This window comes from Trifolium pratense, linkage group LG3, assembly GCF_020283565.1.
Source record: "Trifolium pratense cultivar HEN17-A07 linkage group LG3, ARS_RC_1.1, whole genome shotgun sequence".
NCBI lineage: Eukaryota > Viridiplantae > Streptophyta > Magnoliopsida > Fabales > Fabaceae > Trifolium > Trifolium pratense.
In genome coordinates, this window is record NC_060061.1 from 49,453,283 (window position 1) to 49,471,393 (window position 18,111).

Here is an 18,111-nt window from a genome sequence, read left to right on the forward strand (position 1 = left end):
TTCTAAAGAAACAACAATTCCCTCAGAGTGTTGAGAGCTATCAAGTGCGAGTTAAGTCCCAGATTGGTTGGAAGAGTTGAGGTTGAACACTTTAAAACATTACGACCTAATTTTGGGTTATACTTTACGACCTAATTTTGATACCTTTGACATCAAGGATAATAACTTAATAAGGCGCCCTTTGCGCCTAAACGCAAAACAAAAGGTGGGTATTATAATCTATTTTATTGTTGCATAACAATTGGATTACAAGTTTTGTAGAGAGTATTAGACGCAGAATTGCGATTGAACAAGGCTGTTAAAGAAGAACCAGAAGTTGTGGTAAACATGTCTGGTGTGACTATTGCCATGCCAAATCATATGACAGACAGACTTCATAACAGTATTCAGGATCATACACGGCTTTTGTTTATTCAGATTAAAAAATTCGGCTTAATTGCACTTTTGGTCCCTCAGTTTCAATTATCTTTATATTCATTAATTTCCAACGTAACTAACTCTAAGAATAACCTGATATAGTATTAGTATTTAACTTCTGTAAAGCATTCCATTGCATTGCAGCTCCCACACAGAAAATACTCATGGCAATAACAACTAACTTATCATTTTTGTCTTCCATGAGCAGAAAAACAATCTAGTCTATAGATTTAAATTACCAATAAGAAGATAAAGCAAAACTATTATAGCCTTAGCTTTTTTTAACTGCTACAAAAGTAAGTTTGTTTCTCTACATAGGGTTCTGTAATTTATCGATGGAAAGTAAGTTATAACAAGAGATATCGTGAGAAAGAAAGAATGGTGCAAAAGCTAAATTACTAAACAAAGAAATCTTTGAATACACATTTCACCTTAATCAATTTATGATATCAACCTTTAATGAGGGTGATTGTTTAAGAAACAAATCCACTATTCCATAAGGTATGGATGATAATAGTCTCATTTCTACTTTCAGTGACTTCAAGTGACACAAGAAACGGAGCTGAGCCTTCAATAAATCTGGTACAAAGGAAAGAACCTAAACAATCAAAAGGTATTAGGATCAGTTATCAGTTAAGTGTAAATAAAGTGAAAATGAAAAACAGTTTTTTTTTGTCAAACCAAACATGCTGTGTAAATTACCTCGAGAGTAGTTGAAGAGACGGTCAATGTTTCGATATTAGCAAGCTCAATCAGCCAGTTGAGTAGAACCAATGAAGTCTCCTTAGAATTCCACAAACTTATTAAATCAATACATGCATGTTTGATAGAAGAGAGATCATTATTGTTCCCACAATGTTTCTGAACAAGAATACCCCTAAAATTAAAGTTACAAAGACTTGGAGCAGATAGCTTGATTCCGAAATAGGTCTCAGGATCATAATGACACATGTATATATTTAAATTGACAAGTTTGGTATTTGATATGCAAAGATTGTGGGAATCCGGAACTTTACAATACACCATAATCAAACTTTTCAATCGGGTTAATGCTGAAAATGGCTCAACACGACCATCATCACCGACACAAAAGGCACAGTGCCGTAGTTTCAAGTCAGTTAATGATGGCAAATCCAGAGCTTTAGGAACTAATGTGCACATTCCATCATCTTTAGGGTGAGTAACACAAAGAGAAAGAGATGTTAGAGTGTGACATGAAAATAAAGTCGGAAAGTGTTGAATATCACATGTAATATAGGTGTCTAATCGTTGGACATTGTGTGAAACTGCGTATTTTATAATCCTTTTGAGTAGGCATGGCTCCATGATTTCATGCCTGCGAAATTCTAGAGTGTGCAGTGAGGGTGAGGCATCACCGCGAAGAGACAAGATCTGAGATATTATGAACATTAGTTTAATTAGTATGCAAAACATAGGTTAACTCATTTAATTGTATTATTTTCACTTTTATAAAAAAAGAAAAGAAAAAATCAATACAATAATCAATTCATTAAGCTTTTCTATCTATATTTCTACATGGTGGATATGTCATGTTTCTTAACAAATTGCTTTCAAATTATGCTTACTCCCTTTAGTAGGTTTTTGCTTCAAGATTAAGAAAATGGTTTAATCAATGTATATATGTATCCAAAGCAATTAAATTTATTGCTAATGAATTGTTCTACAAATTCTCACTTCAATGCAAAAATCATAAATACTTTGATGACCGTGATATAATTAGAAACTAAATGTCACCCGATCAAGAACGCTTAGATGAGATGACTCAAGTGTCTTCTATCTTAACTAAGATCATGAGTTCAATCATTGATTTAACATGCAACAACGTTAAAACTCTTTGAAAGAGATTGTCGTATTCCACAAGACTAGAGAAATTAGTCTATGCAGTTGCGTGCAGAGGATACCTTGTTTATCCCAAAAATAAATAAGAAAATAAGCATACCTTCATCAGAGTATTCATATCATTAATAATCCTTACTTTGACCAAATTAGGTAAAGCATTCAAATTTTCCATTGGAACATAAGACTGCCCGAATTGGTATATAGATGATTTTGTATGCAAATCCTCTAGAATAGGACAACCAAACAGAAGCTTCACAAAATATTCAAGAGAAATAAAAGAAACACTATCCAAATGAAGAGTTTTGAGCAGAGGAAAATCCAATTTATCAAACTTTCCCATTATTACATTTGCCAACTTAAGAACTTCAAGTGTCTTAAATCTTAGAATGGCAGGAGGTGATTCGATAAGGAATTTTTTATCGGACATTTTGAAGTCAAGATACTTGATTCCGAGTTGCATCACAAATTCAAAAATTCGATTGAATTCTTTTTCGTTGAAGCTAGAAGACTTGCGAAATTTCAAGGTAAAGGAATGGATGGGAGTCTTTTCGTCTCGCAATTTGAACAAGATTAAGGAGACACATTTTTGAAAGCTTTCATAATCATTGAAGTTTAGAGCCAAGACTGAGAGCCACACCAAATTCCATCTCTTCGAGAGGACGCTGGTGGTTGCAGCGAATTTGGTTGGGAAAAAAGAGAGAATATGACCGAGAATTGAATCCGGTAGGTCGCTAATCCTATCAATAGTAGGAATTGGCCGCCGGGAAGAAGAGGTCATTACCACTAATAGAGTATGCGGCAAGCAAAGGGTAGGTTGGAGTGAATTTGGGTTCCATATGCGTCATGGTCACTTATTTATAAGTTAATTGAGATTTTGGCCTACAAGCTTTTTTTTTTGACAAATGGGCCTACAAGCTTAATATACTTTATTTTGGGAAAAATTTTCATCCCACCCACCTATTTTCTCACCTACTCCCTGTTTTTCCATTTTTGCCCTTCGTCAAAAAATTCGGAACGCGTTTTCCGAATTTTTTTTGCCTTTGAAAACAACTTCGGAATGTGTTTTTCGAATTTTTTCCAAATTTGAACTAAAAAAATTCGGAAAACGCGTTCCGAATTTTTTGACCAATGGAAAAAATAGAAAAACAGGGGGTAGGTGAGAAAGTAGGTGGATGGGATGAGAAATTTTCTTATTTTGGATCTGTTTATTATGGATTAAAAAATTAGGGATTTTATGTACCAAAAAAGAATTAGGGATTTTCATATTCAATAATTTAGAGGTTTTTAAAGAATTTATTGTTTTTGCTTATTGTAATAAAAATCACTTTTTTTAATAAAATAATTTTTTTAATGACGAATATATATATATATATATAATCTTTAACTTGTTTGGATACAACGTGTAAAACCCATCTCCAAGAGAGGAGCTTGATATCATCTATCACCTTCTCCAGGTCTTTCAAGCCATGGGAAAAAATAATACCATTTATGGATTTTTGGTGATCAAAGTATCAAACAGATGAGTATACTGTGCTGGTGAAGTTCTCTAGTGTGGGGTTGTTTGTACTCCTTGTACTTTAACTCCCCCACTTGTCTGTAATCCTTTTTATAGATAAACATATTCACAAACTGAGTATGTGTTTGGTTCTGCGGTGGACAGAATTGATTTTGATAAAATTGAGTTTGGATAGAATTGATTTTGATAGAATTGAGTTTGATAGAATTGATTTATGTTTGGATATATTCATACAAAAGTGAGTTGAACAAATAATTTGAGTGTAAAAATCAATTCTAGAATGAGAAGCTACAATTTCTAGCTTCAAGTAGAATCCATTCTGGAGACAGAATCAATTCTAGTTTTGAGGAACCAAACAAGTCAGAATTCATTCTACATGTCCAGAATCAATTCTGGCTGCTCCAGAATTAAAACCAAACATACACCGAGAAAATACACACACACTACACCATTTTATGTCATAGTACTTAAAATAAAAATAGCAAAAACATGGATATCAACATAATAATCAAATATAAAAAAAACACATAGTGTATGTTTGGTTTCAATTCTGGAGCATCCAGAATTGATTCTGGACGTGTAGAATTGATTCTGACTTGTTTGGTTTCTCAAAAGTAGAATTGATTCTGCCTCCAGAATTGATTCTACTTGAAGCTAGAAATCGTAGCTTCTGATTCTAGAATTGATTTTTACACTCAAATTTTTTGTTCAACTCACTTTTTCATGAATATATCCAAACATAAACCACTTCAGCTTAAAATCAATTTTGGCCAGAATCAATTTTACAGAATCAATTCTGCCAAAATCAATTCTCTCCGCCGCAGAACCAAACACACGCATAGTTCTACACGAAGGTTTTTTTTTATTGTAATTGTAAGATATATTAAATCACCAAAATGGATTTGGTTGACATTCAAACTTATGACCAGAATTTAATAACCTCTCTACCCAAATAAAACTTGTCTTTACTTGTTTCGCAGGTAACACTTGGTTGAGAAGTCACTTTGCAACCAAGAGGTACCTGGTTCAAAACTTGGTATAAGAAAACTTGTTTTTGTACGGTGTTTGTTTTGTTTAAATTTGCAGATTTGTTTCAATCTAATTTCAGAGCATATTCAATGATTTTAGAGCTGTCAACGTTGCAGATCCGGATGCATGACTATTCCGGACACTTGGATTTTAATATATCAATGTTAGGCTTTGTCATATTTGTAGACATTGAGCCGCTATTAACTCGGATGTTGTGAGCTTGTTCGCAGATTCATCTTTTTTAGTTTTTAGCGAATTTGAATATGTAATTGATTGATGTACTCTACCGATTTAAATGAATGAATATCGTTTTTTTCGTAAAAAAAAAGTGCAAATTAAATATTAGCACAACCATAGAGCAGTTTAATGCTCAAATTTCACATCAAAATGAAAATTACAAAAATCAATAGCAAAAGACCTTATAAACCATCCAAAAAATATAAGAAGCCTTTTGGCACAAAATTAGTATGTTGGAACAAAATTGGTTCTAATGCCCCAAGTTTTAAATGTATAAAGTTTTGATGATAACAATAAGTATTAAATGTATAATTGGGGTACTAATTTTTTAATCTAGTGTGCAGGACCAATATAAGTAATTTCTGATGATCTTAAGTTTTGAAGAAGATATACATGCTCTGATAAGGCATGTTCTGATTAAGTCTCAGAAGCAAGGAAACTCTGAAAGACTGTGTTGACTCTGAAACCACTCAGAAGCAGGAAGCACTCAGAAGATGTTTTCAGCTCTTTGCAATTTTGCTTTCATGCCAGTCAAAAATCAGACAACGTTGGAGCCAAGTTACAAGGACCTTACTCAAGATTGGAATAAGCTATTCAAATGGTTAATCAAGATTATCAACCTTATTCAAATATGGGAAAGCCAAGTTACAAGGACCTTACTCAAGACCAAACTGTGAAGTTATTCTGTTTAGTATAAACACATTCTGCCTTGACAAAGTAGAGAAACCTCACTACATACCACTTTGGTCTGCAAACGTTGCTTCCATCTCATACTGCGAAGATAACGTTAACTGGCCACCTGATCTTTGCACAACGGTCATAATTCACATGGAGCGTATTCTTGGAACTATATATTCAACACTTCATTATTGAAGCTATCAAGAATCACACGCACGCGCTAACATTTGCACACTCTCTGATACAAGCTCTGAACCTTGATTTTCATTCACAATCAAAATACTTTGAAGTCTGTTTGTACTTATTGTATTTTGCTCTAAGGTTCTATTGAGCTGTATATTTTACTCTAAACTTTACAGTAGTAAGCATTAAACAATGTACACAATCTTCAACACCAGAGTAAATCTGTGTCACAACATCCTAAAAACATCCAAAAAACATGACAAACATCATCAATTAAATAAAAGTTTACATTTTTTAGAGCCCCTTTTGAGCGAAGATAATTCCCTCAACATTCGGTCCTTTTCAAGGGAGGAACTCCGAATTGTCATAGTCTCTAGTACTTCAGAATGCTGCATAATATATTTCACAAATTCGACTAAATATTTTATGCCTCTGTGTCTATGACGTTTAATGCAGCATGTTTTGAGCTGTGATGAAAGACATTCTGGAACAGTGGGCGGATGCTTCCAAAAATTGCGACAATTATTCGTTTCAGCCACATAATATTCCTATCAATTGTTAACGTCATTTTAAATTTTATTAATTATAATAAAATACGTGAAATTAAAATAAAAAAATAAAACAATTAAATCCATAACATCAAAACCTGAATGATAAAATGTTGAAGTTTGGGTAAATATGGCAGTATTCCTAGCAACATGCAGCATGTGCACCTATTACCACAGAAGGCATCATGAACACTAAATTTCATGTAAGTCAAATTGTAAAACATGGGAAGTCTTGTCCAAGAGATCTTTATCTGCATGAGTTGCACAAGATACATGAGAAATGCATATTCATAAATACTCCCTCTGGGAGAGAATTTACTTTACTTTTTGAATACATGGTTGATTTTTTATAAAAAATTATGAAGCATTTTAAAACAAAATTAAGAGTTTCAAGGACAACATTGTCAAGATTAATTTTACACTAACGACCAATAAAAATGATTCAATCTTTCATGTCATATCAAAAAGGTGGAGTTAGTGGAATAACTTGGCAGAAAATATGACTGTGAATGTGATCATCCGGGACGGAGACAGGAATTTAGTTTAAGGCCGAGTTTAAAAATATAAGTCAGTAAACAAAAAACTAAATTTTGAAAGGAAGGCATATACAAGAAAAATTTAAAGCTAATATTGTGAATCGTATCAAAATGTGAAATTAAGTCAATAATATAATACTCCCTCCAGATACAATTATAAGAAAAAAAAAAAACACCTTTTAGATTCACTGAAAAAATAATGCATCTAATTTATATTATTGACCAGATACATTACTTTTTCAATCAACCTAAAAAGTGGGTTTTTGCTTATATTTGTGTCCGGAGCGGAGGGAGTACCATAATAGTATATAAAAAATATTTAGTGGCGACTGTGGCATCTGTTGACGGTTGGTCCTCTTCTAGGTCAATCCCTGATGATCATTATTTTTTCTCAAAATAAAATACAAAAACTAGAAAAAATATGGAACATGGAAGTGTAAAATCATAGTTTCTCTAAACAGTTATTTAGGAACATGATATTCATACCTTTTCTATGTCCAAAAACTTTGCTTTGCAAACCAAATCCATCGGAATATTCAGATCACAAATCCTTACTTTGAGCAAATTAGGTAAAGCATTCACATCTTCCATCGGAACAGGTGACTTCTTCGATACAGATGATTGTGAACACAAATTTTCTAAAATAGGAAACCCTAATAGAAATTTCTCAATATAGTTAGTAGATATGAAAGAAATCCTATCCAAATGAAGAGTTTTAACAAGAGGAAAATCCACTTGATCAAAATCTCCCAATTTTATGTTTGCGAGTTTAAGAACTCGAAGCGTCTTCATATTGAGAATGTTAGATGGTAATTTGATAATACGGCTCCTCGCAGACATGTCAAATTCAAGACTCTCAACTCCTCGCATCACAAATTTTAAAATTTGATTGTAAAATCTTTGATTGAAGTTTGAATCTCCGCTACATTTGAAAGTAAACAAACGAATTGAATTTTCTCGCAATGAGGAGATGGTAAAGTAAATAAATTCCTCAAAATGGAAGCAGTTTTTGAAGGTGTCTTTGTTTTGGTCGAAGTTAAGAGTGAGGATGGAGTGCCACACTAATTTCCATCTCTTTGAAAGGATGCTTGTAGCGGAAGCTTGTTTGGTTGGAAGAAAAGAGAGAATATGACTGAGAATTGAATCCGGCAAGTCGCTAATCCTATCAATAGTAGGAATTGGCCGCCGGGAAGAAGAGGTCATTGTCACTGATAGAGAATCCGGCAAGCAAGGGTAGGTTGAAGTGAATTTTGGGTTCCATAAACGTCATATGGTCACTTATATATAGGGTTTCTGTTGCAATAACCTAAGTTAATTAGGATTTGGGCCTAATGGTTTAATATACCTTATTATGGCCTGCTAGTAAAAATAATCACCTTAAAAAACATTGCATCTGTTTGTTATGCATTTTTTAAAAATCAAAATTTTAAAAAAACATCTAAAATGAGAAATTCTTAAGAGTTGCTTCTCAAATAAAGGAATGGTTATAATCACAACCCTTGATTTTCTCCTTAAATCAAATATCAAAAGTATTTTTTTTGACAAAATATCAAAAGTATTTTAAATATACATATAAATAAATTAAATAAATTTAAACTATACCGTATATTTCAATTTTTTAAAGGAGTATATTTCAAATGCTGATTTTATATTTTCTGGTATTTAATCTTTTTTTTCTGGTGAAAGTGTTATAGCTTATAAGGTGAATTCTTAGTATACATCTTAATTGGATATGTACCGGTACTGGTACACCTGTTGAAATGGGCAATTCTAATTGGTTCATAAATAGTGTTTATTAGTTTTTCTATATTGAACACGAATTGTAAACCTATCTTAATTGGTTTATTTTTTTCATTTTTGCATGCAGGTACGCGCGTGGTACTCTTGGGGTACATGTGTGGTACTCTTAAAAATTGTTCTCATTCTTGTTTTTTATTTTATTTTTTGCAACAGGTCACAATCCCGTTTTTTTATTTGTTTATTTTTTTAATAAAGATTCACTTTAGTTTAGAATTATAAACTGATTCAGTTCTCTTCCCCATTTATTTTTTATTTTTTTAAAAATGTACGTACCACGTGTCAGTGTCGGGTACAGGTATACCGTACCCGCACTTATGCAACAAGCTTACAATAAAAATTTGAGATGCTCCAAATATAACAGATATGGACATAAACCAAATGATGAAATGAAACTAAACATCAACCTCATGGATCCTCATAATATAGGATTTGACAATAAAATATCATAGAATTACACGATCCAATGGTTATGTTGTGACAAAAAGATCAAATAGTTAAAATTTAAATTAAAAAAAAAATTATATCTATATGCTTTTGAGTACTTTTAGTACTCTTGGATTTTATCTTGACTCCTTTTTTACTCATTATATATATATATATATATATATATATATATATATATATATATATATGTGTGTGTGTGTGTGTGATAGACCATTTACAATATTAGTCCATCGTATATATTTGGAGTTAAAAATTAACGGAATAAACAATTTTGATTATCGGCTGCATAACTAAGAGAGTTAACTTGATTTATAAGTTATAACATTTTCGACTAGAAAAATCAAGATTTACAAGTTGGTGAACATTTTGGTACACATTTTATATGGATATGTAGCGTTATATCTATTGAGATGAGATGGACAATTCTAATAATGTTCAAAAATAGTGTTCATTAATTGATCATTCCCCATTGCTTCTTACATTGATACAAGTTCAATATTTAATTCTTCCTACAACATCTTAATTAAATTCATAAGCTCTACACCTTGCCTTTATAGTGGTAACTAAAACAGAACAACACCACAGAGTCAGAGGCATCACATATAGGCATATTCCATATAATTGAGCCTTATTTTTATATTTATTTTGAATGGCAAATATAATTATGCTTTCAATCCAAGGAGTAAAACTCCAAATTGACTATTATGCTTTCAAAAATCAAGTGAAAAGGGTCTTGAATCAACTAATTACATGAAATGAAAAACAATATATACTTTCGTAACACTATATGAAAGAGAGGACAAAATGAAACAAAGTTCGTATATAAAAATAAGCTGAAAAAAGTTATGAAAAATATCATGAGCTTATATAAATTTTGTCAAACAGTATCACAAAATTTATGTCAGTTAAAAAAAAACCAATAAATGGTTACATTTAGATCCCCTTGTTGATGAAAATAATTTCTTTAACAGTTGGTGGTTTGGATTTATTATATCTATCGAGCCAATAGTAATTTCTTTAAATGTTGAAAAAAAAACAATAAAAAAATTATAGAAAGTTTAGTCAATAAAAATAAATTGGCTAAATTGCATTTTTGGCCCCATAAATTTTAGAAAGTTGCGATTTTGGCCCCTATGTTTCAAAATAGCACTTCTGACCCCTATGTTTACCCCCTTTTGCAAAGGTTTAATTTTGACCAAGTCAATGCTGATGTGGCAAATTACTTAAGTAACTTGGATCAACATTTTTTTTCTATCTAATAATTAAAATAAAAAAAATAAAAGTAGCCCCTAATATGGACCTCTTTTTTAAAGTCCACTCATGGTCCTTACTAAATGCCCTGCAATAGTGGACAACACAAATCTAAATTAAGAAACTGAATAATCTAAAAAATCTATAATCTAAACATGCTCCGTTCAAGGGGCCTTGCCTTCTTCGCAACAATTGCAAAGCGGCTTCCCCTTGATGGTGGAGCTACACTCGACTCCATCTTTACACTTCACAGTTATGTCACGGATATGGGTCGGCCACTAGCTGCTTCAATGCTCTGAGCGAAAATACCAGACGGTTGCAAGGCAATTATTTTTACATTTTTACTTGATTTTATTTTTTTATTATGAATGAATCGGTGGATTAATCCAACAGCAAGAACATAGCAGCATAAAAAGTTGTAGATATTTAATGAGTTGTGACTAATTTATCATGACAATTAGCATTTTCGAAAAAAGAAGTGAGAAAATGCAATTCAAAAATTGAAAAGTGATTTTAACTCACTATTGTCGGTCATTTAGTATGGACTAGCTATGTGCACCTTAAAAAAAATTCTATATTAATATAATGATAAACTTAAATATTGAATTAAAGTTAATTGATCTGTGCAGATGCACGGGTCTTTAAACTAGTTATATAATGATCAACCACCTAAGAAAGAGAGAGGGACAAGGATCAACCATCAAGAAGGACAAACATAAGAGGCCTCCAATCAACTAGACCTGACGAAGACCCAACTCAACACCACCACAGACTATATCGGTTCCAGTAAAAAATAGGGTGCATATCCCACTCATAAAAGAAACAGGACGAGCTAGAGTTTTTAACTAGAAACCTGTTAGAATTAGAGATACACAAATAAGAAAAGAGAAAGAGACGGCTAGGGTTTCAATAGAATACCAATAGCTTAACATTACAAAAAGGTTACTAGAGAATATATAATAAAACCTAATGGACTTTAAACTAATAGGCCTAATAGGCCCAATAACATAGACTATTATTTTATTATCTAACACCTACTCTCAAACTCATGATGCATCAACAAGAAACATTATGAGTTTGTCAAACAAAATACAAAAATAAAGTAAACTACCAAATAAAATAAACTTCTAACATCACCCCTCAAGCTAAAGCTTATTAAGCTTTAAGCTTGTTACAAATTAGCCCTGACAATAAATCAACCCAATTACGATCATGATCAATTGAGAGCAGTCATTCACAGTCAATACAAAAATCATCAAAGAAGGGAGAAACAAATCAAATTAATCCAACATCCAATCTAGTCCGGTCCAAAGTCAACCAATCCAAATCGTACCAAATCAAACAAAAGAAGTGCAATAGGGAGAAGTGCAATGCAATCAGAAGTGCAATAGGGAGAAGTGCAATGCAATCAGAAGAAGTACAATAGGGGGAGAAGTGCAATACAATCAGAAGAAGTGCAATAGGGAGAAGTGCAATACAATCAGAAGAAGTGCAATAGGGAGAAGTGCAATGCAATCAGAAGAGAAGTGCAATAGGGGGAGAAATGCAATCAATCAGAAGAAGTGCAATAGGGAGAAGTGCAATGCAATCAATCAGACAAATTAGAAACCAAAATTGTCAAAAAAGACAAGCTTCCTTGTGTTCAATCAGTACCGTACATATTGCAATCCATCTTATATTCATCCATGTTACACAGTAACAACCGATATAACTCAAAGTCAAAACCCAACACAAATTGAACTTGAAATACTTTCTCCACTATCTCCATATGCCAAGACCAAATCATATGCGGCCACAAGTGCACAGAGTTGTAACATTCAAATAATTCATCTTGAGAGAAACAATTGTGTGAGATGCAAACCGACGGCGACGAAACAAAGCACATAGGCACAAGATCAAAGCACAACCACACCGATTCAGAGACACCAAGCTTCAAAGAACAAATCAACGACAACATAAAAACAAACATATTCAAAAGACCAACACTTGAAATTAAACCAAAATAATCACAATATTCTCAAACTATTGAGAACACAAGCAGCGGAAGCGACGACGAACGGTTCAAGGCGGATCAAACCATGCTCTCGATACCATGTTAGAATTAGAGATACACAAATAAGAAAAGAGAAAGAGACGGCTAGGGTTTCAATAGAATACCAATAGCTTAACATTACAAAAAGGTTACTAGAGAATATATAATAAAACCTAATGGACTTTAAACTAATAGGCCTAATAGGCCCAATAACATAGATTATTATTTTATTATCTAACAAAACCATTTCCAAGATCAAAGTTTCACCCTATCGACCAATCACTTTTATGTGGTTGATAGGATGAAACTTCTTTCTTGTATGTGATATCTGGCCAAAATCCCTGACCACTCCTACTCTTTTATATGAGTGTGTGGTGCAACATTTTTTGAGCTAAAGTCGTTAGAGTATTGTGTTAACAATTTTATAATTTGTCACTTGAGTTAATTAGTAGGACTTGTGAATACTAAAATGATACTTATATGAGAGGAAGAGAGTTATTTGTCTTGATTGATACATTGAATATTATAACGTAGATAGAAAATATTACAGATTTTTGTTTGTCTTGTGCAGAAACTTGAATTTTATTAATAATATATTTGTCATTGAAAAAAATCGTAGATAGAAAATGTTAGGTTTATACACACATGTATATATGAACTTGCGACAATACCCTCCATTCAAAGGGAAAGAGGAATATCTACAGAATATTTGCGAAAGTAATGTTCTCATCAATCACAATCCATTTTGAAAAATTAACTAATAAAATTGTTTGCTAAAGTTGTCTTTCTAGCGAGAAAGCAATGCTTGAAACCAAAAGTTCTAACAAGTTGTCAATAGAGGTTTTTGTGCATGTTTGGGTAAGTGGTGTTTTGACACTAATTGAAATAAGATTCTTTGCCTCTTCTTAAGGTTACTTCTAAAGCACATTTTATACATTGCTTCTTTTGCATGTCCTATTCACCATTATAAATGTGGAAAATGAATAACTACAGTTACTATCTATCTTCAATCACATATTTACAATCAAATCAAATAGGAGACATTTCAAGACATTGTTTTTTTTTTTCAAGTTTCAAGAAATGGAAAATAGGCTCAATCAAAGAAGGTACTACCTAAGTTGTTAGATAAAGTTCGGATTCCAAATAATTAGAATTTTGAAAATTTAGTGTATATGTTTTTCTAAGTTGTTAGATAATTATCAAATGACTCACACATCGTAACTTTCACAAATCTGAAATTGAAAATTTCGACAGTTTGATCTTAATCAAATGGCCGAGAATATTACTGACTACGGTTGTTACTGGGAATTGATTTGCCTAATTTCCAAGTTTTGATTTGTGATGCCGTTACGGTCGGATATTTTTTATGTAGAAACATTTGAGATTTTTTTAGTTTGCTAACAAAAAATCACTTTTGCATTATTTTAGAGTATCATTTTCTAGTCCACAACCACAAAAGCATACAAGAGATGATGAGTTTGTAGCTGCAATAGCAGCTACTGCCTTTTCCATTTATTCATTAGAAGAAGCTGGGATGCTTGATTTGAAGAAAATAAGAGATAGTCCAAAGTTTACAGAGAACCTAACTATAAGAGGAAAAGAGGAGAATAGGCAACCAAGTTATGGTAAATAAAAATTTAATTAATTAAAGATAGCATATATATTTAATAAAAAAATATATTTAAACTATTAAGAAGAATAATGTTACGTGGGTCCCACACAGGTGAAACTTCAATGAAAAGGCCATTTAGACAAGAGACAAGGACAGCAGAAGGTGCTTTACCTCTTAGAAGTTCAAGTGGTATATCCCCAAGAGGAGGGTATCAAAAGCAAAATGGGGTTATAGTAAATAAAAAAAATGACAAGGCAAAAGCAGAAGCTTGGGAAAAGTCTAAGATAGAAAGGATTCAAAAGAGGTAATAGTATTAGATTTAAACTTTTTCGCACCCTTGAATATAGTCGGTCACTTCCTGAAATGGAAAAAAATCATTCAAATGAAAAAAATCATGAAAAAATGGAGTTCGCATTCTAGAAAACGAACTTAACTACAATTTAATATCTAGAAAGCGAATTCGCATTCTAGAAAACGAACTTAGCTACAATTTAATATCTAGAAAGCGAACTCAGCTGCAGTTCGCCTTCTAGAAAGCGAACTGACTACAGTTTGCTATTTAGAAAGCGAACTCAGCTGCAGTTTGCATTCTAGCAAGCGAACTCGGCTGCAATTTGCATTCTAGAAAGCGAACTCTTCCCCCCCCCCCCCCCCTCCCCCCCTCATTTTTGCTATTTACACACTCGCTTCCTAAGTAGCGAGAGGAGTAAAATGGGATTTTCAGGAGGTGACCATGACTGTTTGGGGGCGCCAGAAGTAACTTTAATAGTATTATCAAATTTTTAACACATCTTTTGGTTGCATTTGGTAAAGTTTTTTTCAAAATACTGTTACTTTTGAATTTGTTTTAATACATTATTTATACATCTAATTGTAACACTACTAGTGGTTCACATTTAAACCATAGTCCATCCTAATCCTAACTAAGGGATTGGACTCAACTGTTAATTAGGGGTGTTCGCGGTGCGGTTTGGTTCGGTTTTGAGTATAAAAGTCATCCTAACCGCGAGATAAAAATACATGTGGTTCGGTTTGGTTCGGTTGGTTTTTAAAAAGTCATCCAAATCAAATCAAACCAAATCAATGCGGTTAGGGTTGGTTCGGTTTGTGCGGTTTATCACGATATAAAAAATATTACAATATTTTCAACTTGTTACAAGATAAACATAGAAAATTTTAATTTATTTTATTGTTTACATGATACAATATGCATATACAGAAATGCATATACATAATAACTTATTTTTAATACCAACAGTATAGTTCTAGATCGCGTGAAATGATATGTTTTGACTGCGCACCTATTGTTTTATGGACTCAATTTGGGTTGATTGCTAATAGTTGATAGAGCTAAGTTAAATATTGCGGTTTGGTTTGGTTTGGTTCGGTTTTCTAAAATGAAAACCGCAAACCAAACCAAACCGTGCGGTTTGGAAGAAAAATGATCCGTGCGGTTAAAACTAAATGCGGTTTTTTGCGGTTTCAGTTTGGATTGGTTCGGTTTGCGGTTCTAATTTTGGATTGGTTCGGATACGATCACCCCTACTGTTAATGTGCTCCAATTATAAGGACGAATCGTTTAGTATAGAAAAATGAGTTTGAATCTCCACTTAACATAATTTTTTATACGATTTTTTTTTTATCAAACTCTTCACTTTTCCTTTAAGAACAGTAGAGTTAAGATTAAATAAAGAAAACCACTGTGGGAACAATCAGAGTTCGATTCCTGATGAGAACAATTTTTTATCAGACTTTTTTAACCTCGCGGCTGGTTACCGGAATCTCTTTTCCCTAGGAACCAGGTGACTAATGCCAAAGAGTGTTTTTCTTAAATTGTAATAAAAGCAAATAATTCATCTTAATTACATAAAGTTTTGAAAATTAAATCTTTCAACAAAACTTATCTTGTTTGTAAATAGTTATATTAAAGAGATATAGTCAACAAATATGGATTTATTATATTCTTATCAATGCAAGAAAATTCAGGCATGAGAAAATGAAGTTGCAAATCCTTTCTTGGGAAGGTGAGAAAAGAATCCAAGCCAAACTCCACATGGAAAAGAAAAAGGTTTGCATTAAAATTATTAGAATTTACTTTTGAATTTCATGAACATGTGATCTCATTTCTAATGCAATTACAGAATGAATTGGATCACAATAGAGCAAATGCAATAGAACATTACAAGAGAAAAATAGCAAGGATTGATATGATTGGACAAAGAGCAATTAAAGAATTGGAAGACCAGAGAAGAAAAGAAGAGATGAAAGTCAGAGAAAAAGCTAATAATATTAGAAAAACAGGAAAAGTTCCTGTCACATGTTTCTGTTTCAAATCTTTATAGGATCAAGTTATTCCTCAAATTGTTCATATATAGTATAATTAATACAGTTTCTAAAGTTTTATATTTGATTGTAATTAAGAAATGTATTATTCAATAAAATTGTACTTATATTATGCACTAAAACACATTAGTGTGTAAACCAAAAAATATAAAACACATTAGTGTATGAAACAATATAATTTATGTCTTGGTTATGTTGTATTGCCCACCTAGTTTAGTTGTTGTTTTTCTTCTTCTATTCGTTTGAGAGGTGTTTTTTTGTTTTGATTGTGTGGTTTTTTTTTACCACTTAACCTTTTTTTTTCCTACCTTGTTGTGCACACCTTGTGCCAATGTTGAGGTAATTTGATATATGAATCATCTTTTTCCAATTAAAAAAACTCACTTGCAAATACTAATATTTTTAGATTTGAAATCTTCGCCCAAGTTCGAACATGTAATATTGTAATTGTGTGTGAATTTTCACGAAATATAAATATATCCACGAAAATATATATATAAAAAAAGCTAGTAGGATGGGCTGCACTACCCACTCATAATGGGAGAACTCTCTTAGCATAAAACAATTTCCAGCAGAAAAATTAAATCTTGTCAACGAGTTGCTCAATGTCCACTAACTTGTGAAAGAAATAAGATTATTTCGAACCTTTTAAACGGACCATACAACGGATTGTCATATCAAAGTCATAGCTAACCTAATTTTATCCCCTAAATCTACAAAGACAGGGAATAGACCCGGCAAATCTTGAGGTAATACAAACTCCCAACCTAACCACCTACAGATCTTGTACCACATCATAGAAGCAAAAACAGAAGTAACAAAAAGATGACTATCCGATTCCCAAGAGTTCCCACAAAACACACATGAAACACCTATAGGGTACACAATAACCCTATGCCTAGAGAGATTATGTTGGGTATAAGCACACTATCTCGGAGAAACTACCACAAGAAAACCAACACCTTAAAAGGAGGAATGCTCTTGCAAACCTTAGCTAGAAGACGCATCTTGTCATCAGCACGAGCTCCATACAAAAAAAAAATCCAACTCAGATGTAAATGTCGATATTGTTAGATTTGACATTTTCATCCAAGTTCGGACATGTAATCTTGTAAATTGTGTGTGAATTTCATAAAAAAAAAAAAATATTTCCATGAAAAAATATAGATTTAAATATGATTTTGGTTCCTGTAAATATAACCCATTCTGATTTTTACCCCCGCAAAAAATACGTTTTGATTTATACCCCTGCAAAATTACAAACAAAAAAAAATTAAAAAAAAGTCCCTGAGTTAAACTTTGAGCTTAGTTGATCAATTTATGCTTAGGTGGTAGATGCCGACTGTATAACTTGGTCTGACGTGGCATTTTCAGTATATTCACTATTTAAATATTCAATTCATGATTATTTACAAGAATTTAATTTATATTAGGAGTAGTAGTATTTTTTATAAAAAAAAAACCCAGAAATCCTATATTTTCCATCTTATGACTTTTTTATCTTCTTTCCCTTATCCCTTGATAATGATAATCCAGTATTTCCACAACATAAACAAAGAAAACGAAAAAACAAGATAATGATGAGGCAGAGAAAACAAATAAAAATCGTATCAAAGATTTTGCAA

At 32.3% G+C, this 18,111-nt stretch overlaps 3 protein-coding genes across 3 annotated transcripts; 1 reads left to right on the top strand and 2 right to left on the bottom strand.

Annotated features, from left to right (window-relative positions):
• Positions 1 to 665: 665 nt before the first annotated feature.
• Positions 666 to 3,098, bottom strand: LOC123917471 (F-box/FBD/LRR-repeat protein At3g26920-like). Its single transcript, XM_045969198.1, has 3 exons — positions 2,378 to 3,098; positions 1,120 to 1,809; positions 666 to 1,015 (listed from the first exon to the last, which is right to left on the bottom strand). Exons 1-3 carry the CDS (start codon positions 3,053 to 3,055, stop codon positions 854 to 856), a joined length of 1,530 nt encoding a protein of 509 aa, XP_045825154.1. The 5' UTR covers positions 3,056 to 3,098; the 3' UTR covers positions 666 to 853.
• Positions 3,099 to 6,169: 3,071 nt separating this feature from the next.
• On the bottom strand, positions 6,170 to 8,207 carry LOC123915308 (putative FBD-associated F-box protein At3g12840). Its single transcript, XM_045966444.1, has 2 exons — positions 7,884 to 8,207; positions 6,170 to 6,441 (listed from the first exon to the last, which is right to left on the bottom strand). The coding sequence occupies exons 1-2, from the start codon at positions 8,205 to 8,207 to the stop codon at positions 6,190 to 6,192; spliced, it is 576 nt and encodes a 191-aa protein (XP_045822400.1). The 3' UTR covers positions 6,170 to 6,189.
• A 4,998-nt stretch (positions 8,208 to 13,205) lies between these two features.
• Positions 13,206 to 16,697, top strand: LOC123917478 (remorin 1.4-like). The gene is made up of 5 exons (XM_045969211.1): positions 13,206 to 13,637; positions 13,960 to 14,156; positions 14,255 to 14,447; positions 16,130 to 16,211; positions 16,285 to 16,697. The coding sequence occupies exons 1-5, from the start codon at positions 13,612 to 13,614 to the stop codon at positions 16,483 to 16,485; spliced, it is 699 nt and encodes a 232-aa protein (XP_045825167.1). The 5' UTR covers positions 13,206 to 13,611; the 3' UTR covers positions 16,486 to 16,697.
• Positions 16,698 to 18,111: the final 1,414 nt, after the last annotated feature.

Coding starts and splice junctions, on each gene's coding strand:
- LOC123917478 (XM_045969211.1), top strand. CDS start 13,612: ATGGAAAATAGGCTCAATCAAAGAAG. Junction 13,638..13,959: donor AATAGGCTCAATCAAAGAAG/GTACTACCTAAG, acceptor GCATTATTTTAG/AGTATCATTTTCTAGTCCAC. Junction 14,448..16,129: donor ATAGAAAGGATTCAAAAGAG/GTAATAGTATTA, acceptor AAGAAAATTCAG/GCATGAGAAAATGAAGTTGC.
- LOC123915308 (XM_045966444.1), bottom strand. CDS start 8,207: ATGACCTCTTCTTCCCGGCGGCCAATTCCTACTATTGATAGGATTAGC. Junction 6,442..7,883: donor GATTTTACAATCAAATTTTA/AAATTTGTGATG, acceptor GAAACGAATAAT/TGTCGCAATTTTTGGAAGCA.
- LOC123917471 (XM_045969198.1), bottom strand. CDS start 3,055: ATGACCTCTTCTTCCCGGCGGCCAATTCCTACTATTGATAGGATTAGC. Junction 1,810..2,377: donor ATATGAATACTCTGATGAAG/GTATGCTTATTT, acceptor ATAATATCTCAG/ATCTTGTCTCTTCGCGGTGA. Junction 1,016..1,119: donor TCTCTTCAACTACTCTCGAG/GTAATTTACACA, acceptor TTGATTGTTTAG/GTTCTTTCCTTTGTACCAGA.